This window comes from Haemaphysalis longicornis, unplaced genomic scaffold (assembly GCF_048455015.1).
Source record: "Haemaphysalis longicornis isolate Haplotype H1 unplaced genomic scaffold, Haemaphysalis longicornis Haplotype H1 scaffold_4, whole genome shotgun sequence".
Classification (NCBI taxonomy): domain Eukaryota; kingdom Metazoa; phylum Arthropoda; class Arachnida; order Ixodida; family Ixodidae; genus Haemaphysalis; species Haemaphysalis longicornis.
The window spans coordinates 67,997,407-68,021,923 of NW_027526361.1; the positions used below are offsets into that span (position 1 = coordinate 67,997,407).

Below are 24,517 nucleotides of genomic sequence, written 5' to 3' on the forward strand. Positions count from 1 at the left end.
TTGAACGGTTAAATTTCTGAACTTAGCAAATTATGCATTTTCTTCAGATGCAAGGCGCTCCACTTTTCGCGTTACAGACAGATTTTTCTCGAGTGCTCGCCAAAGAATGCTTGTACATCAAATGTTTCCTTTCGAATCACCGAGGTGATAGCACGGGACTGCAGAGTGAAATCATTTGAGGTATGCTAGCACTACTTCAGCGATATCCCTGTACAAGCGAGCAAGTGTGCTCATCAGCTTAAAACGCCGGCGTTGGGTGGTGGTAGGGCTACTAATGTGCAGCAGAACATAGAATTCCGTGTTGAATAGCTTCTTACGTTGTGCGCTCTGAACACCGCCTTAAAACAAAGCACACAGGAAATCGCTATCGTCCCTATGATTCCTTCTGTCATATGTGGGCACATTAAGACAAACCCGAACTTTTCATTTCCTGAGGAGTCGTGAGAATTCTGTATGACGGCGACCTCGTGGTTTGTAGGCCATCTTAAGAGTCCGGAAACATGTGCGCATCGGGGGATAAAAATAGTACAGTCGCCTGTATGTATAGAGGAGCTTAGGTTATGGTTCAATTTGGGTCGATCTTCCCGGAGCTGAAAACGCTCAGAAAACACGTTAGGACGGTTCAGGCTTATTTCGCTCTTCTGCTTCGGACGAAACGCAAACTTTTCCGCGCGTTCGGACAGGGTCCGTGTACTCACGTCGTACTCGTAGAGGACGTAGTTGTAGTTGTCCTTCGCGTACTTGATCAACAAGGCAACGAAATTACGGTAGTCGAGAGTTGTGGGAACGCGGACGCGGATGACCAGCAGTGATTCGTACATTAGCTTGGCCACCTAAGAGAGACAGAAAAAGAACAGCAGATTTGTCCTGATACGAGCATCGAAACGCAGCCTGCTTCAATACATCTTGAAAACGGCAAGCACGGTAACACTGTACACTCGAAGAAGCCCAGAATGACCAATCGAAGTGACCAATAGCGCAAATTCTGCAAATCAAGGAGCTGAACATATGATTTGACTAAAAAAAGTGCTTGCGCGGGGGTACAACACGCAATGCGTGAGTGGCGTTTTGCATTGCCCAGTGTACCTTCACAGCTGCCCTTTTTTACTTAAATTGTATGCTAGCGCCACCTCATTCGCCGAATTTGCACACTATCTGGAGCATTGTGGTGAAGACGCCGTAAAGGGTCTTCTTAGAGTGTAGACAGGACAAGATTTAGAGAATGACGTTTCTGCATTTGTGCACAATTTGAGCTTGTCGGTGCAGCTAGCGCATTAAATACGCCAGCAGTCGTCGATCTCATCTCTGCTTATCTGTACCCAGTGGCGTAAACAGAAATAGTTGTAAATATTTCAAGAAAATATTTGAACTTTTATTCTCGTTTGTACATTTAAATATATGTATTAAGTGCGCAAAAAGAATAGACAGAAAAAAAGGCGACAGGAGGGGGGGGGGATGTGCCACTTAAAAAATTTCGTGGGGTGTCCTGACACTGACCCTTCCCTACCCCCCCCCCCCCCCCCCCGGCTACACCTTCGTCTTACCACACCCAGCAAACTTTCTGTAACAAGTGCAGGTCATGCGTTTTTATGCATGACGAGGTAATTTTCTACGTCATGTCGGCGTCACTTCATTTCTTTTTTTATTTCCAGCTACTGCCGGCGAAAACAAAAGAAAACTTGTTCGATCATCTCTTAATACCCGTATCAGCGATTTTATTCGAGGAAGCTGCTTTATAGCGTACCTTGAAAACCTGGAGTTGCTAGCCACTGAAGACGCCGCTGTGTGTTACAAAACACAACCTTTTAGGGTTAACTACTTTACCCTTAAGTAAAAATCAGCATTTTTAACGTCAACTAGTTAGCAAACACTTATTTCGCGCGTATACCTTCCGTGGTTACCGACAGAAGAGCACGAGAATGAAACTACAACACATTCGCACAGAAAGACTCGTAGCTTTGCGCGTGAAGTAAGCAGAGTTGCGACTTACTTTATTCATCCTGTCGTTTTGCTTGAACCAAGACAGTCCATTCTGCTCGCTTTGGCTTTCGATGAGATTGACGTTGATGAAGACGAAATCGCCATTGCCCATGCCAAGGCTATGCGCGAGAAGCAGGACCTTTCTGACGGTGTCTCCGGCGCACAAGATTAGGAACACTGCGCGGAAGGAGACGCACCAGGCCAACGTCAGACCACAGAAATCGTTCGAACGGGGTCACCGTTCGAGCGGGCTGACGTGAAGGTCGTTTGGTTCGCTAACACGTTTGCCAGAGAACTAAACTCTCAGATCAAGGCTTCTAAGGTAAACGAAACGGACCCTGTTTGCCTCAATTAGGTCAACTGATGGGGGCCAAAGTACAGGAAGGGAGTCGGTGACACGCAGCCAAGCAAGTTTAGCATCGTTAAAAACGAACGAAAAGGAACAAAAAACAGCAAAACTGTAAGCCAGGGGTGTGACAGCACTCGGGCATGTCATGGCAATAAGGTGTGACAAGAATTCACTAACGTACAGTAATGGATAACCTGAAATGACGGAACGGGAGTCGAGTGATACTTTGTTTGCTAATTGGGCAAGGAAAAAAGGGAAGAACAAAGAGAATGCTTTCCCTTCAAAATGCATTGGTGGTGCTTGAGGGAATTTATTTTATACTTGTTCTATTTTATGGCCCGATTACTAAATGAAGTATCGCTCGGCTCCCGTTGCGTCGTTTCAGCCTTGGCTGAATCTGCCATCATGTATGCCTGTGAGAGGGCAGATTTAGGTGCAACTGTGTAGATGCGGAAATGTGCTTGGGTGCGTGTACGGCGTTTAAGCTCAATTCTGCAAACGTACGGGGCATTATTCTTCCAGCTGTCATTGCGGCAGCAGCCACAATTTAAACTAATCTAGACGAGGTCTTGTTATAATAAATGCACAAGGATAACAAAAAAGAAAGCCGTAAGAAAAGGCTAAGTGTGCAGATGAAGCCAAACAACAATTTCCACCACTCGTAACAGCACTCGACAGTTACGAAACATCGAGTACTCTAGAGCGAATCTGGTGGTGGCTTTGCTACGACCATATAAACTTCCTAGAATGCTGTTTTCATTGTTACATGTTCTTTTTTATGTCAGTAAACAAAAATGGCGATCCACTAGACAACACAATAACGCAAGACAAATGTGACGAGTCAACAAATTGAGCGAGACAACGTGGACTAGAAAAAAAAAAGTCCGCAATCTCTTTTGTAAATACGCCTGCTCGAAGTCTTCACAAGAAAGGCAACGTAGCGTAGGATGAAAGGAGGAAGGCAGTAAGAATATTTTTTTCGGCTCGGTTTTCTTACTCGTGGGGTCACGAGATGTTTCCGGTCGCTTAGCGATGTATGTACATACTACGTGCGTGCAAGCCTCGCAGCCTAGGGAAGTCAACCGCACTCGAAGGCAGTACACAGTGTGCACAGCCCTTGGCATCTGTTCAAGTCGACGCGAATGCTTTCGTCGCTAAGGGCAGACACGCAGCCGTGTCGTTGCGCCGACTTCGACCGGTCGCGGAAAGGCATTTTTCCTCGGCCACTGCCGCAGTAGAAGCCGTTTTGTTGGTGCTGTGCGACCCCTGCGCTTAGCTGAAACGATTACGTTCCAGCTAGGCCCTAACAAGGAACATAGGTTGAGACGTAGGAAGCCCACTCTTATTCCTGTTTGAATAACGAGCATATCGCCGAGGCTTGAATGGCCGTGGTACAAAATTATATTTTTCCAGTGCTTGCTTGTGGTAATTTTGCCCCTCTTATTTGGAGTTGACCTGTTTAGTTCCGCATAATAGGAACGAGGGAATAAACGAAGCATGACAATGAGTTTTAATGGGGGTTTGCGCGTCGAAATTGTGAGAAGCGCTGTAGTCCAAAGCTAGGGCCTAACCTCGACCACTAAGCGATCTGAAACGGGCGCTGAATTCTGGACCGATCGGTGTTTTTATTTTTCGCCTTCGTGAGAAAAACCGCCGTAAATAAATAAATAAATAAATAAATAAATAAATAAATAAATAAATAAATAAATAAATAAATAAATAAATAAATAAATAAATAAATAAATAAATAAATAAATAAATAAATAAATAAATAAATAAATAAATAAATAAATAAATAAATAAATAAATAAAGCGGGTACGGAGCAGACAGGAAACAGAAGAATTGAACGATGGAAGGAACATTACAAGAATAAATAACAACGTAACGTAAAGTGGTGAAAACAAAAACAAAAGGATGAGAATAGCTAACAAATTACTTAAAAATTTAATTGATGCAAATTACACTCAACCCGTGCCCAAAATCAGTCCTTATCTTACCGCCTGAGAGAGATTGACTGAAAGCTGCTGATTCTGGTGGGGCCTTTTGCTACTCGATAATACAAAATCCTTTATGCGCAAACCTCAATATTTCTGTGAACGCACCCTGCTATTATTCTGTATGAATTCTGCGGCGTTATCACTTAGCATCAACCTGAGCATTGTAGAGAGCCTCACTTACTTCCACTGTACTGTTTTCCAAAGGGCGATTCATTGGTGCACGAACACTTCCCAGGCGAGCGTTGCCTTGAGCGGGCGTTTCGGCAACCCAGCCTGTCGATGCCACCTTCGCTCTTACCGCGACATTTCCGACACGGCCACGTAATACAGCCTTACCTGTAACTACGAATTGAAGCGACGGGAGTCATCTTTCCTGCTCTCCCCATCACCAACCATGCGATGATTCTCCCCTTTCCTCCCTGAAAGTACGCAAACCTCCTCTCCCAACTATTCTTGCCCTCTATCATATGATGGCCGAGGCGAGTGCTATCCGCCGGCTTCAAACAAATTCCTACCCTCACGGCACACTCCTTCACGACATCTATCTACCCCTCCACTATTTACCCTTCCATCTGCAAATCAAGCCCCCTGCCCTGCCCTATCTACCGCATGGTATGGGAGTACCGACACCCCTCATCACTAACCCCTAATCCCCACCTAACCTACAAGCAGTGGGCGGGCCAGCTGACCGGCTCCGACCTTGCATTTTTGCATCCCATCACCGGCTTTTGGTGAGGACCGGAGCGGCAAGTGAAGCCAAAGGCTACCTGGACTCAGAGGCCCCTCACAGGGCGGAAGCCTCGGCATCAGCGCTTGCTCGAAATAAAAGTTTAAAACTGTCTCTAATGGTGATTAACCGCATGACAACCTCGCTGAGCACCGTGTTTATGTGGTCGTGCAGGCTAATTCAGCTGTACGTTCTAATCTTTTAGGAAGCCTTCTAGAATATCGAATTACCCCTTACATCGATTTTTTTTCACCATCCCATTGAGTTCGTTATGACGGTGGTTTGCCGTATCTGGTTTAGCCTCCCTGGTGACCGATGCTATTAAATCTACCGGACCACCAGGCAACCCTTCAGACCTGGGGGATATGGAAAGCGCAGTCATATGTGTAATTACTTGAAACCATGGAAGGGGTCACGTGGAACAGAGAGAACGTATATACCCGTATTTACCCGCATAATGATCGCACTCACGTAACATTCGCACCCCTGAAGTTCGTCCTCAAAATATGACTTTTTCTATTTCCCGCGCAATGATCGCACCCTGAACTTGCCGCAGCCGTATGTCGTTGTGTGCCAAGTCTAGACGACGATGGTCCTGCTTACGTTAGTTTCCTCCTCTTTCAAAGCGGACATGGCTACGTTATTGCCGCGGACTTGATGATATTAGCGATATCGGCAAGCGTGCATGAGTGCATTATTGGTGCGGAAGAAACCGTCACTAAATGCACTTAATGTACTCACAAAACATAAAAAAGTGCGCTCGGCTCGCTGCGTCGGCAGCCGTGTCTTGATGTCCCACACTGTGACTGCAGCAGCCACTTATTGGTCGACCTGTTCTCACCTCACAGCAAACTCGTTCCGGCGCGTTCCGTAATTCCGTAATTCCGGCGCGTTCCGTAATGAAAACACTGCATTTTGCATCACTCGGTGGTCATTCGGTGGCCAGTGGAGTTTTTTAGGTTTTTATTTGTTATCTTTATTATGTTCATGGGACTTATCGTAAACATTCTGACCTGCAACCCTGCAACTTGCATTTTCTGCGCTAAAACATTTTCTCGAAAAATTTACCTTGCGTAATGATCGCACCCCCCACTTTGCCATCATATTCCTGGAAGAAAAAGTGCGATCATTACGCGAGTCAATACAGTATATATATATATATATATATATATATATATATATATATATATATATATATATATATATATATATATATATATATATATATATATATATATATATATATATATATATATATATATATATATATAGATAGATATATATATATATTACAGAAATAAGGGTAGGCAGTCAAGAAAACCTCGGAAAGCAAAGGGGAGAATGTGGGAGGTCATTTATACAGATAAAGAATTTGGAAAGAAGACGCGCGAACCTGGTACGAAAACAATGAATCCACGATGCCGTCTTGGGAGGAGTTCCGCCAATGGTTACTAGCGACCTACCCAAACAGTGATCGCAAGGAGAAGGCTGAGGCTGCCCTTCAAGCCCGAAACCAGCGCCCGAACGAGAGCGTCGCCATGTACGCCGAACACATAACTCGTCTTTTTAGGCGCGCTGACCCCTCAATGACCGACGACACGAAGGTCCGACATCTCATGCGCGGCGTCAAGCAAGACATCTTCGCCGGGCTAATGCGGAGTCCCCCGAGAACGGTGGCCGAATTCGTCCACGAGGCTACAACAATTTAAAGGGCGCTCCACCAACGGGCTCGCCACTACAATCGTAATGAACCAGTCCTGTCCAACGTATCCGAGATGGACGGCCTCGGTCTCCGGGAGCTCGTGAGGCAGATTGTTCGGGAAGAGCTTCAAAGGCTGCAGCAGGGACAGGTGCCACCGGCTCCGCTGTCCATAGCAGAACTAGTTAGGGAGGAGGTGAGGCAGGCTGTGCGGGTACCAGAACCAGCTGACGTGTTCCGGCAGGATGAACCCCGCTCCTTATATGCAGCAGCCTTGCGCGAGCCCATATATGGCGCTCCACCTGTTGTTGCCTCGGTCGCACCACAACGTACCCTGGAGCTGTCACCACGTGCACCCTACGCGAGAGAAACGGGCCGCCGGAAGAGCGACCTTTGGCGCACACCTGACAGCACACCTCTCTGCTTCCACTGCGGGGAAGCAGGGCATATCTACCGGACCTGCCCCTATCGCCGAACTGGTCTGCGTGGATTCCCACCGAACGCACCACGGCCGCAAAGTGGACAGAGGCCCCCAGAGATCGCGGGATACATCGCCGGACGCCGTAACGTTTTTTAGCCGCAACGCCCCCAGTCTAGGTCACCGTCCCCGATGCGACGCAGGTCGGCCAGCCCACGGTTCGCCTCAGACCCTGCCAGTCGTTCCTCTGGTAGCCCGGAAGGCCGGGGAAACTCAGGCCAGCGGCTTCCGGAGGTGAGGCCACTGATGTCACAAACTGCCAAGATCCTCCACTGCAACGACGCCTACGACGAGACGACGAGCAGCCTGCACATGAAACTTGCGTAACCCAACCGATTACCTGCCTAGCGGTGGTGGATATCGACGGCTGTACGACCACTGCATTGGCCGATACTGGCGCTGACCGTTCAGTCATCAGCGAAACTCTGGCTTCTGCGCTAAAGAAAGTGATCACACCATGGACTGGCCTGCAAGTTCGTACTGCCGCAAACAGTCTGATCACCCCGGTGGGTAGGTGTACTGCGCGGATAAAAATTCACGGTTTCACCTACGTTAACGACTTTATTGTGCTCGCTGATTGCTCAAGGGACCTAATTCTCGGCATGGACTTTCTGCAGACAAACGGGGCAGTCATCGACCTGCAAAAATCGAAAATCAGCTTTTTGACAAAGGGAGCCATAGCAAACAACATCGAAGACAAGCGCGACGGAGCGTTACGCATTGTTGACGACGACGTCACGCTGCCGGCCCGTTCTAGCCTTTTCGTAATGGTCAAAAATGACACATTCGCGGACTTGGAAGACATCGCTGACGGCAAAATTCAGTTATTACTGGATAGGGGTATTTCTATAGCTAGGGGATTTGTCAGCTTGCGCAATGGATGCAGTCCAGTTTTGGTCACCAATTTTTCCAACGAACGTCGACATCTCCCGAAAGGCACTACAGTTGCATTCATTGAGGAAGTCGCTGACGTTACGCACGTGGGCGCGCTCAGGACGGTTCCTCTTGATTCGCTGACAGGTGACACCGACCTACCAGTTGAAATAAACAACGACCTTCCGCCCACTCAGATCGAAGACTTAAAGCGTCTAGTGCATGACTTTTCCGACTGTTTCGCCACGTCTTCCAAAGTGCGTCGTACACCCATCGCGAAGCACCGCATCGTGACTGATGAATCCACCAGACCTATGCGGCAACAACCCTACCACGTGTCACCTAAAGAGAGGGAGGCCATCAAGACACAGGTCAAAGAGATGCTCGCCGACGACGTTATCCGACCATCTAAAAGTCCGTGGGCCTCACCAGTTGTACTGGTAAAGAAAAAGGACAATACGCTTCGCTTTTGCGTAGACTATCGCCAACTGAACACTGTCACTAAACGCGACGTTTACCCACTTCCCCGAATAGATGACACGCTGGACCATTTGCGTAACGCTAAATTCTTCTCATCCCTGGACTTAAAATCTGGTTATTGGCAAATCGAAGTTGATGAAAGAGACCGTGAAAAAACAGCATTCGTAACACCCGACGGCCTATACGAATTAAGTCCTCCCATTAGGCCTCTGCTCTGCCCCCGAAACGTTCCAGCGCATGATGGATACCGTACTCGCTGGACTGAAGTGGCAGACTTGCCTTGTTTACTTGGACGATGTAGTCGTATTTTCTAGTTCTTTCGAAGAACATCTAACACGACTGCGAAGCGTTCTGGAAGGGATCCGCTCTGCAGACCTGACTATTAAGCCTCAGAAATGCCACCTTGGGTTCCAGGAGCTAAAATTTCTTGGTCACATGGTTAGTGCTCGAGGCGTCCGCCCAGATCCGGAGAAAACAGCGGCCCTGCAATCTTTTCCAGTACCAACCGACAAAAAAACTGTCCGACGCTATCTAGGTCTCTGTGCCTATTACAGACGCTTTGTCGAAGGGTTCTCCGAAATTGCGGAGCCACTCACGCTCCTCACAAGAGACGACGTACCCTTCGTTCGGACAGAGGTCCAGCAAGTGGCATTTGATGACCTGCGTAGCCGCCTGCAAACGGCCCCAATCTTGGCACAATTCGATGAAGGTAGTGACACTGAAATCAGAACTGGCGCCAGTAACGTCGGCATCGGTGCTATCTTGGTTCAGTGGCAGCAGGGTGCCGAGAAAGTTATAGCCTATGCCAGTCACACACTGTCTAAAGCTGAAGGCAACTATTCGGCGACGGAAAAAGAATGTCTTGCCGTGATATCGGCTATAACTAAATTCCGACCATATTTGTATGGAAGGCCGTTCAGAGCCGTAAGCGACAACCATTCGTTGTGCTGGCTTGCCAACCTCAAGGACCCCTCCGGCAGACTTGCTAGGTGGAGCCTACGGCTGCAGGAGTACGACGTAATGGTTGTTTATAAATCCGGAAAGAAGCGCAGTGATGCCGATTTTTTGTCGCGGGCGCCAATTCTGAATGATGCACATGAAACGGAAGAGGATTTTCCGTTCCTCGGGGTCATCCATACTGCGGACATGGCCCTTTACCAGCAGCAGGACGCGGAACTACGGCCACTTATCGAACACCTTCGCGGCGAAAACACTACGCCACCACGCTTCTTTCTTCGAGGTTTGCCTTCGTATTCCCTGCGAAACAACGTGCTCTACAAATGCAGCTACGGCAGCAAAGAAAAATTTCTTCTGGTCGTGCCCTCTGCTCTGAGAAGCGAAATCTTACGAGCTTGTCATGACGAGCCTTCTGCCGGGCACCTTGGCGTTAGTCGCACGTTCGCTCGGATTCATGAAAGGTATTACTGGCCCAACCTTCTCCGATCAGTACGACACTACGTGAGGACTTGCAGAGATTGCCAACGCCGCAAGAAGCCTCCCGTCAGACCACCGGGATTCCTTCATCCAGTGGATCCTCCGGAAGCGCCGTTCCGGCAGGTTGGGATGGATCTCCTTGGGCCTTTTCCGACATCGGCGTCTCGGAACAAGTGGATCTTTGTAGCCACCGATTACTTGACGCGTTATGCCGAGACCAAGGCACTTGCCAACAGCACCGCTTCTGAAGTCACCAAATTCTTTGTTGAAAATATTGTTCTACGCCATGGCGCGCCAACGATTATTATTACCGACAGGGGCGCCGCTTTCACTGCCACCTTCCTACAGGACGTCTTCAAACTAACTCATAGCACTCACCGCAAATGCACTGCCTACCACCCCCAAACCAACGGCCTCACCGAACGCTTTCATAAAACCCTCACGGACATGCCATCCATGTACGTTGATCTGGAGCACAAAAACTGGGACGAAATTCTTCCCCACGCAACGTTTGCCTACCACACTGCCATGCAAGAAACAACTCAATGCGCACCGTTTGAGCTTGTTTACGGACGCTCTGTAACGACAACTTTACATGCAATGCTGCCTGTTGATGAAAACAACGTAACCGCCACCGATGCCGAGGCTTTTACCCAATGGGCGGAGGAAACACACCAGCTCGCACGCGTCCGCATTCGACACCAACAAGAAATCGACGCCGAGAAGTACAAAAAGGGGCGCCGTAACGTCAAGTATCGACCAGGCGACCTTGTGTGAGTTTGGACGCCGATTTGCCGCCGAGGACTTTCAGAGAAGCTGCTTCGGCGATACTTTGGGCCTTATCGTGTTCTCCGCCGTCTGTCAGACGTTAACTACGAGGTCGTACCCGAGGGCACACCAGCACGTTCTTCACGACGTAGGCCGGACCAAGACGTTGTGCACGTGGTACGCATGAAGCCGTACTACACCCGTCTTGGGAATCCGCAGCATGATGATTACGGTTACGTGCCATGACACTCGCCGATCATTCAACGTCTACGTGACTGTTTTTCGTTTTGCTTCCGTGGCATCGGGCCGATGCCAACTAGGAGGGGGAGCAATGCCGCGACTTTATTATTGCGGGCGCAATCTCCGACCGGCTAACGGGCCTGTTTCTTGTTATGGGTATGCGCCCACTGGTGAGCAGAGAAGGAAGAAGTAGTCCGAGCTCGCTCGTTCTAGCTGTGGCATCGCCAGTGCATGCCGGCACAAGTTCGCCATTTTAATAAACGTCTTTTACTCTCCTTACTGGAGTTCATCGCTACAATATATATATATATATATATATATATATATATATACCTTTATTTCTGTGTTATTTTCAACGAGACCCTCATTTCCTATTCTAATTCGCTACATGCATAGCGAGGGCCTCGCTTCTGGCAGTCTTGGTGCCAAAGGGAGTTTAAGAGGGTTCAAAGCTGGTCGACCACTCTGGACATGTCGTAGACACTCAAGTCACGACCCGGGGGTTAAAAAAGAAGGTCCCCTTCACCCCGATTAGTCCGAATGGCGCTGGCTACCACCCACAAGCACAGGAAACAAACATGCGTAACATAAATACCCCAGAAAGTGAATGGGAAAATCGCCCCGCCGGTAGCGTAGTGGTTATCGCACCAGACCGGTATTCTGGAGATCGTGGGTTCGGATCCCACCTGGCGGGCATTTTTTCTTCACTTTCTTTCTTTCTTTCCAAATTCTTAATCTGTTTCAATGATCCACCACATCCTCACCTTTGCTTTCCGAGGTTTTCTCGACTGCCAACCCTTATTTCTGTGTTATTTTCAACGAGACCCTCATTTCCTATTCTAATTCGCTACATGCACAGCGAGGGCCTCGCTTCTGGCAGTCTTGGTGCCAAAGGGAGCTTAAGAGGGTTCAAAGCTGGTCGACCACTCTGGACATGTCGTAGACACTCGAGTCACGACCCGGGGGTTAAAAAAGAAGGTCCCCTACACCCCGATTAGTCCGAATGGCGCTGGCTACCACCCACAAGCACAGGAAACAAACATGCGTAACATAAATACCCCAGAAAGTGAATGGGAAAATCGCCCCGCCGGTAGCGTAGTGGTTATCGCACCAGACCGGTATTCTGGAGGTCGTGGGTTCGGATCCCACCTGGCGGGCATTTTTTCTTCACTTTCTTTCTTTCTTTCCAAATTCTTAATCTGTTTCAATGATCCACCACATCCTCCCCTTTGCTTTCCGAGGTTTTCTCGACTGCCAACCCTTATTTCTGTGTTATTTTCAACGAGACCCTCATTTCCTATTCTAATTCGCTACATATATATATATATATATATATATATATATATATATATATATATATATATATATATATATATATATATATATATATAAAATCTAGAGAAAGATAAAACGCATAAAGCGCGCAGAAATAGTACAAGTAAAGAGTCGGATACACAGCAAGAACAATAACAAAGAAGGTTTACTTACGTAGCGGCAACGGGACTTGCCTTCATCCGAATGATTGTGCTGAGTAGGCAAGTCCCGTTGCTGCTACGTAAGTAAACCTTCTTTGTTATTGTTCTAGCTGTGTATGTATCTGACTCTTTACTTGTACTATATATATATATGCACCCACACACACATCCCTTAAAGGGCCCTTAATTCCCGCAGTACTTTGAGCATGCCCACAGGGCCGCTAAACTGGGCCAGCGGCGATGAGTCCTGACAGCAGCCTTTGTTTACTAAAGAGTAAATACAGCGTAGTGGTGACGGCATAACCGACGCACGCGGTCTAATCCGGCGTGCCCCGCGAAAGGCGGCGGCTGACAGAGACGCTGGATTTCGCCATCTCCCGCCGGCGCAAGGCTCCTTAGCTCTCTGTAATGACGTTCGCTTCGGCAGGGCTCATTAAAGCGACCGTAAACATTATTTGACCAACGTCAATACAAGACTTTTGTCTCTGAAAGCGTATCGGCTACTATCACCTCCACAACTAAATAGGGACTCCATCTATCCTCATACGCGGGGCGAATACTTGAATAATTAAAGCAATTGCGCCAGCCTGTCGCTCGCCCGATTTAATCCCCGCTGGGAGAAGATTATGCGCAAGAACAGAGGTGAACACCGACAGCTGCACGGACTTAGAACGGCAGGGAATCCGGGGCCCTATTGAGGAGAAGAGAATTATAGGATAGTGACACCATGCCGTTGAATCCATCGCGGCCTGACCTCACCGGGAGTGACTACAGCGGCAGGCGTCAGGGCTACACAAGAATGGCTTCGGGGCTCCGCACACGACTTTTATATTTGCAAAGTATATATTGGGGGCCCCTCCCTTTTCTTCTCCGGTTTTATTTAAGCTTTCTTGAAGCGCATTGCGGGAACCATAGTTTGGGAATCACGCAATTGACTGGCCTGTAGTTGGTATTTCATTATGTACAGTTAAGCGCAAAAATAGGCAGGGACTAGAAAGGATGTAGTCCTCTTGTGATGTGTCCTTTCTAGACCCTGTCTATTATTGCGATGAATTGTACATTGTGAATAACATTATGGGAAGCCATGGTGAACTCACATTGCAGCGAATGTTTCCCCTCCCCCCTCTAAAAAAAAGTGAGTTCCTGCCGAGCAGACAGCTTTCAAGTTTCATATGATACCGATGAAGAGATACTGATTAGAGAAGTTGTAAATACCTTTGTGCGCTTCCCCTATTTTGAATACATGGCCTCGTCAGGCTGAGCAAATGCCAGTAACTCCAGTTTTAACGTGCCTTCTTTAGTTTACCGAAATACTCCACTTTTTTAACCAGACTGTAATTTAGTTGCGGAAAATACGTTTGCTTATGACATTTTAGGGTGCGAGCATCACTCACTCAACATTTTGCTCAGCCAGCCAAAAATGCGACGTCCGCAGATATTCAAAGTCAGAGCGTCTCCAAGAAATTACTGGGGGCACCTAATTCTGCTTCCGTGCATTGAATGCGAAAGCCCGGCGCAACATAACAGCTACATTGCTGCAACATAGCATTTCAATCGCTTTCTTCGCTTTCCTTTCTTTGTATTTAAACTAGATTTACTCCATCCGCCTTTTTTTCTCATGCGTCTTTCTTCACTTTTGTTGCTTCGTCTTACAGCGCGAATTACATCAGCAAGCAGATTATTGGCACACGCCACGGCTTCCCTATAATCGGAGTTCTGCATGGGTCTGGGCACCTGTTCAGCTCACGGGCCATCACGTTCAGTTGTCCGACAGACGGACAGAAAATCTTTATCTCGGTTAATGCCATTCAGGTCGCGCTTGTAGCCGGTAACATCCACTCACCAGCGACCTCACCAGCCCAGTCGATTAACCGGACCAGAAGGTGCGAATCGGAGCGGCGGAGCGTGACCTCCCAGTGCTAACGAATCTTGGGGGCATACCCATATTATGTGAGATAGGGTGGCGTGTTCGCCACACAGGTGGCAGGCTGCGGCTGGGTATAGGCTTGGGTGTAAGTGCGTAAGACGGGCTGGGTTGGGGAAAGTTTTCCTTTGTAGCAAACGCCAAATGCGAGCTTTGGTGTTATCTAACTGCTCGTCCGCCGTTTGGGTAGATCCGGCGGAAGAGGTGGTAGTGTGTTGTGATGTTACCAAATGTGACCAGGCGATCCCCCGTGAACCGCGGCCTATGATAGGGATAGAGATCAGGCCCTAGCATGATCGTGAGCCCTCGGGCGTGCTCTTGGGTCGTCTCGTTTCCTTCGAGGCCGGAGTGTGCCAAGCGGCACGCATTGTTATATAACTTTCGCGCCAGTCCATAGTTTTGTGGATGTGTCGAAGCGGGCACGTTGCCCCTCAAAGCTCCCGGTTCCTGGCCAATTCCCCATGTGTGTAGGTGTCACGAAGAAAGAAATAACAACAACAAAAACAGATTTTTTTTCTGCGCCAGCAAGTGGTGTCTGTACATATTGTGTATAATTCTTTCGACCAAACACCTGACTGGTTCCCTCTTTTGAACGCGTGTGTGTGTTTGGCTGATTTTTCATGTATTTGTGCTTGTCCTAACTCTAGTGTATTCTCTTGTTTGCGTTACAATGAAGTGTGCTCGTATTGTAGTGTTGAAACGTGTTCTCCGATGCAATAAAGGAAAAAAGGATGTACAGTAGAATCTGGATAAACGGAAATCGTTTAAACGGAATTGCCGCTTAAACAAAACTGTACCCTTTAAGTAGGTTGGTTTGGTATTCAGATAAAGTAAAAAATACTTTCGATAACCAGAACTAAAATTTCCGACTCACCATGTAAAGGGAATCGAAAATGGAACTTCTTGTCAAACCCATGGCCAATAGCATCAGCTTGTCTGGTGCCAGGTGTTTAGTTTTTCTTTTCTTTTTTCAGCCTCGTTGACCTCGTAAGCCTCGTCTCGTTAGTAGTCAGCCGTGTTAGCGCGACGAATGTAACATCGCAGTTCTTGTTATAGTCGTTCGGTCTCGATTCAAGTCGCCGAGGTTACAGGGTTTAGCCCCTGCCGCCTCGTTCCTGCCATCGTGGTTCTATTCGTGCTTCATTACCGCGTTGCCGTCTTCTAACGTCGGTGGCTCGTAAGCTCTCGCGAAGTCGAGGCCTGAGGTGTGCACACCATGCGCTTACGTTAGAAAAGAAAGGACGTCATTCTTGACTCGGAAAGCGGCTCTTTGATGCTATTTCATGCATTTTTCAGGGCACAGTGACTAATTGTTTTTAAATAAACTTAGTGAATGTTGTCTCTAAACCTCTTGTCGTTTTCTCTCTTTCTAAACAACTATCAGCTGCATTCACCTTCAAGTGCGTAGAGTTCCATGACATGGTACTAAGATTGTGTGCGCACATAACTTTGCACTTTTGCGCATCTCTCTGTAAACTGAACTGCTGTTAAATGGAACTAATTTTTTCGGTCCCTTGAAGTTTCGTTTATCGTTTTACTGTATCGTTTTACCGTTTACTGTAGTACAATTGGTAGAGCACCAGGCTGCTGCCCTGTTGACCCGGATTTGAGTCCCATCGGATCACGTAAGTTTTTTATGCATTTACTCTTTACTGCGATGGCCTTTCTTTTTACCGAACAACAGCAGCAACAACAACAACCAACAACGGTACTTTTTTTGGATAATGGGGCACTTAAGCTGTGTATAGGTGTCTGCGATATTCTTAATGGCTGCGTGTAACGAGACGCCCCTCATAAATATTTTCATTTATAGCGAACAGGGATATGTGCCTACAAGGCGTCCACATTGGCTGCGACACCTTATGTCAGTGCAAACGCGGATATGCGGCAGCTTGACGTCTCTATTCGCCAAGCGACAGCCTGACGTTACACGCAACGTTACGCTTTGAGGTCTAACGTTTTTAACCGGTACCCGCGGGTTGACATGCAGGGAGTTTGGTGTTGCTTGGCACGTCGTTAGGCTCAACGTTAACGTGATACTATAACGTTAAGGCTGGATACAAGCCTAACAACGTACCCACTCAGATAAATTGCGTAGTGACAATGACAGTAGTCGGCAGAAGCGAACGGATGATTTATCAATAACTATGCGGCTGCAACGTCCACATACAAATTCACGGTTCTTACATGCTCATTCAATGGGATCGGCCAATTACAAGGACAGCTGCTTTGAGAAGCTCACTGCCCTTGCAATTTCCCGCGACGTCGACATCGCAATCCGTAAATCTCGCGTACCCACTCAGATGGATTTGCCTGTGAAGATTACACTAACCGTTAAAGGCTAATCACCAATTCAGCTATTACTATTAGCTGCAACGACACCAACATACCTACGCATGGTTATGCGTTCACAACTCAATGAGAGGGGATGCTCACTCACCCTCGCATCATGAAAAAAAGTTGTCCCGTGACAATTTTTTTTGGTGCGGCAAACGCGACCACTGACCGGAACACCATGCCAGTTGATGACTATGCCTCTAAGACAACCAACTGTAAACGCAAACACGACGGCAACACTAAGCCCGTATTTAGGCATATTTAATTCCAAGTGAGGACACAACTGATCGATGACGTTTAGAAAATTGGGTGCCAATAATGACGGAATCTCATGTGTTACGAAACGTGGCTCTTGCAGAACGTACTGAGGTCTTCACCTCAGTAAGGGTTATTTCGCAGTGATGCACCCTTTACAGGGGCGCCAAACACTGAGACTAGTTCTGCTGCTGCTCAGGGCGGCGTCGAACATTCATGTAAAAGAAGACAAGTACAGGACTTGAACATTTATTTCCTGTGCATTGATTGACGACAAAATGCGTCCCATCCCCCACCAAGCTGTTTTTGCTTATTATTATATAAACCGTTTTGAATTCGCTATCCTGTAGACATACGTTAAAACAGATTATATCGTACATTTTCCCGCAAAGACAACCCTACAAACGCGCTTAGCTTCCCGTTTTTCTCTTAAATAGCTAAGTCATAATGCAGTTCTAATTATATTTTAGGTTCCTCACGCAGTCCTCTGATTTAAAAAGACAGACTCGCAAAATGGCCGTGCCTCCCGTTATACACGTATCTCATTTGGCTGCCAGGGCGACTCTGTCATCATTGCGCGTTTTATAGCATCCATTGCCGCCTATAGCTAATGATCACAGTTTAAAAACGAATTACGTCGCGTAGCCACCTACGCAGCCATTCTGGCTGCCACACGAGGTTGGTGAAAGCGGTTGGGGAGCGAAAGCGATCTGTAATCCTGATTTTCTAAATCCAATTACAACATATTCGTCCGCTAGAGGACATGCAATCCTACCAAGTTTCATTGCAGTGTATAACTCAGAAAGTATTTGTATTTCAGCTTCTAAAGCATCATAATTCTGTATCGCGCACACGTTTGGTACTCTTAGTCACTACAGCGGCCGTCTACACAAGTTGACAGCAGTCGGTGCTGCCCGTGGTGCTGGATGCCCGCTGCCTCCACCCAACCAAACCCTTTACCAACCCTGCTATAAGAAGCAGTTCTGGCACGGACTGTTCACTGTTATAAGTTAGCTTGATATAGAATTTTTGTAGTGTTCATTGACGATGGCAGCTTTGAGGTGCAGACGATTATGCCTCAGTAGTCAGTAGGAGCGCCATTGAGTGCCTTGTTTCCGCAGCTGCTCTCTGTAGCTGCCAAGTCTGACCACATATCAGGAATGGTCCTCTAACAATAGGTACGGGGAGGTGCTTCTTAGCTGTACACTCAAACCTCTTTATAACGAAGTTGAAGGGGAGCAGTAATTAATTTGTTATGTCCGTTATTTCACTATATCAATTATAAGAGTTCACGGCGATGTATGTTGAGTTGGGTACACAACCATAAGCATGCAAAGAGGCAAACCGCCTCTCGGTCCACTTTAGCACTGCGCGACCACGCATGCGACGGAAATTGAACAGAAGACAAATATTTTGCTTGTTTATTGTGCACACTGCCTATTTTATTGTACACTAGACATAGCTGGAAAAAAGCCCGTGATGCTCCTTTGTTCCGTGAATCTTAAGCGGAAGACTTCGAAAGGCCTCCTAGTTAATGCCATTTCCGCCATCGCCATGGGCGCCGAAAAAACGATCTAAAAGGTCAACCGCATCGAGTGCCTGCAACGGCGTTGGCACCTTGAACGCGTGTGGATGGTAGACTACGGTGTCTTCGTCGTCGCTTGCGTCGTCTCGTCCGGCGACATTGGCCACGTCGGCATCGGCGTTGAACGAGCCATCCTCCTCGCACCACCACTCTGGCTGAGCAAGGAGGTAGGTTCGCGCGGCCGCGCTTGGCGTGGCTGCGCATGTTCGTGAGGTGGACGCGGGAGTTTTAAAACAGCTGCGCCGACCGAATGTCGAACTCCGCGGAATACTTTACGCACCGTGGTCGGGATTGTTTTATTTGGGGGGAGATTAATATAGCCCGTTATATCTATCACCACGTCAATTTTACTTCATTACAAGGAAATTTCAGATGCATGTTTTTTCATAAAGATTTCAAGGAGAATTTCATTTATGCACTTCGTTATATCCCTTAATTCGTTACATCCCCTTACATTATAGTGAGGTTTGAGGGTATTCAGAGCCACCACCACGCTGCGTCATCATTACGCAGCGCACTGCGTTGCGTCGGCGCGTTAAACTTTACAATCAATCAATCAATCAATCAATCAATCAATCAATCAATCAATCAATCAATCAATCAATCAATCAATCAATCAATCAATCAATCAATCAATCAATCAATCAATCAATCAATCAATCACCGCGCGTCAATGGACATCTGAAATCGTCATTACGTCGTCGCACCGGCAAAGCAGGGCCTGTGTTTGTTACTTCTTTTTGTATCTCACCGTAGCGGTGTTCCATCTGCAGCAAATCAGCTGCACCACAAAGCCGGAAGGCCAAATTTTGCTGGAGCCGCGATGACTGCCGGAGCTCACAGTTGAACTAAATACTACAAAGACCCGAATAAAGATCGTTCGGCTAACCTAAAAAAAAACAACGTATAAGCGTGTCCTTTCAACTGACAATAAATCTCACAGTATCCGATAAGCGAAATCACAGTCAGTGAATGACGCGTCGGCAGCGCGGATACTTCCCTGTCTTCAACATCACTTGTTGCGCTTTACCGTGACAAGTTCGAAGGACTGATATTAGACAGTTTTAGTTTCACGTGCGTACAGTGTTCACGTACGCAAACGTGAAATGTATACGTAGTCCACGCGCATGTAGTTTAAAACCGTTTTAGTTGCACGTACACAACACGACGCACTCCGCGTGTAGGACGTTTGGATAGGGTGTGACCCTCACGAGGCTCAGGGCGCGTAGGGCGTGAAACCCACGTAGGCCGTTTGCGTTCTGAGCATGCGCTGTGGTCACCCGCGAAAGTTCTACGTACGTGAAACTAAATCTATTTTTTTGTCAGAACTGAAAGAGAACAGAGATATGGAGAAAGCGTTGCGTCTCACCCCTTGCGCGGTCCCTCGCTATGCGGAGTCGCTTGACCAGCGCCTCGGGTGCGTCATGCCGCGTGAAGTAATAACGTTCGGGCAGAAGCTCGTACTGCTGCGCGCGCTTCATAGCCTGCTCGATGCTGCGTGGATTAAAACAAGAGACAGCACTCGCGAGGGCTGGCATAACCAAAAAAAATTGATAACTGTGATAAACAGCAACGGCACGCGCACCCTCTGGGAGCATTTCAAGAGATTCAGAATATCGTAAGAACTACACACGCAAGCACACTCACAAGTTGTACAGTGCCCGAAGAAAATGCGAGGTAGAATTTCATGATTAATTCGGCGTGGCAGTCTACCTACATTTTTTACCCAGGTGATAATCCGTTTCACAAGTTGTAAAATCAGCGAACTTCTGTTCAACTTCATACTGCAGTTGCAGAGAAATGCATGCGGTTATGGCAGTCCGTTTTATTAATTAACAGGTAATTAACCACATAATTCGGGGCTCACTTCGAAAGAACGCGCATGTAAACCTTTACAAACCAATAAAGTATAAACATCCTGGGAAACGTTGAGAAAAGAGCGAACAATTCTTGAACAAGGAAGAAGACAGGGCGGAGCGCTACTAGCAATTGAAAAGTTTAATCGCGAACACACATAAATATATCCCGGAAAAATGACAATTTATTTCATAAAACCCCTTGTGACCCTTAACGGTTCTTCTCCCTATTATTCATTGTTGCTGCATACTTCCTCCCCCTTTTTTTTCTTTTTTCGCCTCACTATGTTCACCCCCATCTGAAGTACCAAGCCCCGCCGTTTTTGGAATAACCTCCTCAATGTTCATCAAAGCTCTCTCTCTCTCTCTCTCTCTCTCTCTCTCTCTCTCTCTCTCTCTCTCTCTCTCTCTCTCTCTCTCTCTCTCTCTCTCTCTCTCTCTCTCTCTCTCTCTCTCTCTCTCTCTCTCTCTCTCTCTCTCTCTCTCTCCCCCCCCTCTCTCTCTCTCCCTCTCTCTCTCTCCCTCTCTCTCTCTCTCTCTCAATCTCTCTCTCTCTCTATCAGAAGTGTTTGCATGCACTTGCAACAACGCTGTTCCGTTTACTGGATCGGGACGTCTGCGCTAATTACATTCGTTCTTTGGCTCTGAAGCGGTCAACATGAACCAGAATTGAAGATGGTGCTAGAATTCTAACGAACAGTTGTGGTGCACGGCTTTCCATCGTACCTAGACAAAAAGAAACTAAAGCAGCCTTAAGTGTTAACATTTAATACAGGGTAAGAGAATAAGCTAATTCATCAAATTTTAAGCGCTAGTTATTTGTCTCTGTAGCTGTCTGATTTTTCTCTTCTCTCGTGCTTTGCGGTTCAACGCATACCACGAAGTTTCCGCTGCCTTAATTAGGTGTAATATGTATGAACCGCGAGTTCTATCCGCTTCCGCGCTGTGTTTATAGCTTTGAAGTTTATTGCGCTTACAACATAAAAAGAAAAGTGTACAAGCTAGTAAAACAAATGGTCTAATACAGTCTTCGCGGAGTAAGCTCACACTCCACCCGAAATGTGCTTACGTCTCCTTCTCCTTTTATCACCGGGGTAGAGTGGTGGAAAAGAAACACGAGCCTGCTTAATTCTGAAACGGTGATAATACAGGTAGCACGAAATGGGATTGTGTTGGGTCTTTTTTGCCTTACCAAACGCTGGAACTCCAGAGATCCTGAAAGATGATGCTCGGGCATTTTTTTAGGCGCGTCCGCTTTGACCTTGAACAGAGCGTGTAGCGCCTCCTCCCCCGCTCCCACTCTTCACCTTGAGGTACCCTTGTCCTCCCGTGCTCGCTTCTCTATCCCATTCAATCCCATTCAGTAGGTATCGGACTTAAGCTTGCGCGTAAAGAGACGTTTATTACAGCAAACGCTCTGTTTGAGAGGTTACTCTCTTGGATGGGTTGCCTCAGTCCAGGCACCATATCAGGTCGAAAAAAAAAAAAGACCGCAAGGAAAAATCAAAGGCATATGTTTCACACTCAGAATCACCACGGGGTCGTAAGATAAAAGTCTACTCGAATCCACAGAAAGTAACCTTGAAAGTACGAGCTTATTTCATCTTTCGTGTAGCTGTTATTCTAATCGACAACTGTTATTGTAATCCTACCAGACTTCGTTTCTCGCAAGCTTTTAGTTGCGAAGTCTGGCTTAAATGGTTCACTAATACGTCTTCCGTGTTCACTCAAACATCGGGTATTTGCTGAGGAATAAACGCCTCGTTTAGACCAAGCCACAGATCAAGCAAGTGGTTCAACGAGAACTGAATGAAAGCCGCGGTGCGTACCTCTTCATTGTGAGCACGTCCGGAAGACTGCTCTCGTCGACAAAGATGGCGATGTGGTGCCAGTCGAACTCGCGCACTATGGAGATGATAAATGCGCCAACACGATCCAGCGAGAAGCTGAGCTGTGTTAGCGTGGAATATATCCCCTTGTGTATGAAGGTGTCGTCCAGTCCCCCGGCAGTGTACGCGGGCACGTTCCAGTAGGCGGCCATGCGACCTACGTGGTCCAGCGCCGCGCTACATCCGGGACCCACGAAGGCTGTCGCGCCTTGGCCATAGTACACCTCGGCCGCCAGCGCGCCTGCGTGGTGCTCCAGGCACGACCTGCGAACACAGGCGTTGCGCGAACATGTTTATTATGCCTTGCTTTCTGTCGGGCAACTGGTCAAATGCAGCAAAGTTTAGGAATTGTTTCTTCGGGAGCAGTTGAGCGGCCCTGCGTGAAAGAGCCCTCTTTGCAGTGGCAGTACACTTTGGTTAGCGCACTGCTTGTTTATAATAACGTGGTAATAGGTACCTTTAACGCGTGAGCCTTGCGAACTTCTTAACTGGCCGATGTTGATTCTCGCAGACCTTACCTTTCACTTATTTATTGTCCGAGGGGTTCAGGGGCGGTAAATTCAGGCTTGTCTCAGCATTGCAGTTTTGTTTAATGGAGGAAGCTGGAAGGGAACAAAATGTCCAGGAAGCTACATATCGCGCTCCAGCTACCTTCGACAGCGGGGTTTTAAGCCGATAATAAGCCTACGACGAACGTTAAAGCGAACCCACGTGATTCACGAGGTATGCCAACTAAACTGGCATTCCAACAGGAACGAGGGAACCTGTCTTAACCGTCCTCCGGAGGCTGATTTCAGGCAGTGAACGCTTAAGAGAAACAAAAGTGCGTGCACATCGCTGGGGCTCTCAGTGTTCGGAGATATCCTGGTTTGAGTTCGTGTAATTGCGGTATCTCTTCCCATTAGAAGCCGCTGCGGAAAACAATCGCAACATCCAGAAAATATGTAAACATCTTTTGGAAGTAGCCTTTAGATGCAAGAGCGAGTTAGCCAAATTGCCACTTTTTTTAAGGACAGGTTATCCTATCTCCACACTACTGACGCAAAAGCCATATCGTGATCTGAGGACGTAAAAAAAAACAAAAAAACAGCGTGTTACGCAGTTCGGCTGGCTGAGACGTGAAATGACGTCATTCTTTAAAGTTATTACGACTGTTACGCCAACAGTCTGAACCCGGCCTTGGATGCTTTTACGGAAGTTAGAATACGTTATCCGCTGTTCCGTTACCGATCTTAGAAAAAACGAGTTCATCTCGACAAAATCGGAGATTTTACACCTCACGGCGTCTTTTATGTCCCCAACTCCCTCCTGGCGTCGATTACCGTTGATGAACAAATAAAAACATAGTTACTTTGTGGCGGCCTTTTGGTACCAACCAAGCACAACGAAGCGCTCACCTCGAGCTGTTGCGGACCACCAGTTCGAACCTGATGTGCGGGTACATCTTGGAGACCCCCTGGACGGCCATCGCGACGGCCGGTATGACGACGTTGGAGTCGAATGTCAGTTCCGAGCTGCTAAAAAAGATGCTGACAATGGTGGCGTTGAACTCGTAGGCCGCCGCGGGCGACACCGGCCCCATGCTGCTGGCTCCGATCAGGATGCACATCAACAGGCCGCAGGACATGTCTCGCCCTGGCTGGGGCCCGCGCCCAGTCTTCGCCCGTGGTGTTGGCGGACTGTCTTGCGAGACGCGGGGCTCCGGTGGTTCGCTGGTATCGCGTGACGACTGTGGGCAGGCGCGGGGTACGTGTCCTGCTAGCGTGATGTCTCCGCGCTTCCTGTGCGGGGCTCATACGGGCCAAGAGCACTTGACACGTGAGGACACACACACAGCGTTGACCGAGTCGGGTCGCACGTGAAGGGTGAGTTTTATTATTACGTTTGGTTTCGAGAGTAGATGCGGTGCGCATTGGTGCGCTCGATCACTCTCGAAAACTCTCCGTAGTAAGGAGACCGTTGAGGAACTTATGGCTACTAGTAAATAAATCACTTATCTGTGAATCGCACAATTACTTATTGAATAGTTGGATACGTAATCAGCCCACAATTATCAAGTTGTGATTGATTCATTGAGAGATTTGCAGATAATTCGCATTTTAGGAAGGGGCGTGTTTTATTATTGTGAATTTTTGTTTATATTTGTCGCTTCCGGGCTCACTAACTTGAT

General features: G+C 47.6%; 1 protein-coding gene across 1 annotated transcript; it reads right to left on the reverse strand.

The window, feature by feature from the left end:
• Positions 1-196: 196 nt before the first annotated feature.
• LOC144179784 (atrial natriuretic peptide receptor 3-like) lies at positions 197-24,005 on the reverse strand. Its single transcript, XM_077708220.1, has 6 exons — positions 23,745-24,005; positions 22,288-22,611; positions 19,972-20,096; positions 1,991-2,157; positions 699-833; positions 197-208 (listed from the first exon to the last, which is right to left on the reverse strand). The coding sequence occupies exons 1-6, from the start codon at positions 23,972-23,974 to the stop codon at positions 197-199; spliced, it is 993 nt and encodes a 330-aa protein (XP_077564346.1). The 5' UTR covers positions 23,975-24,005.
• Between the last annotated feature and the right edge of the window lie 512 nt (positions 24,006-24,517).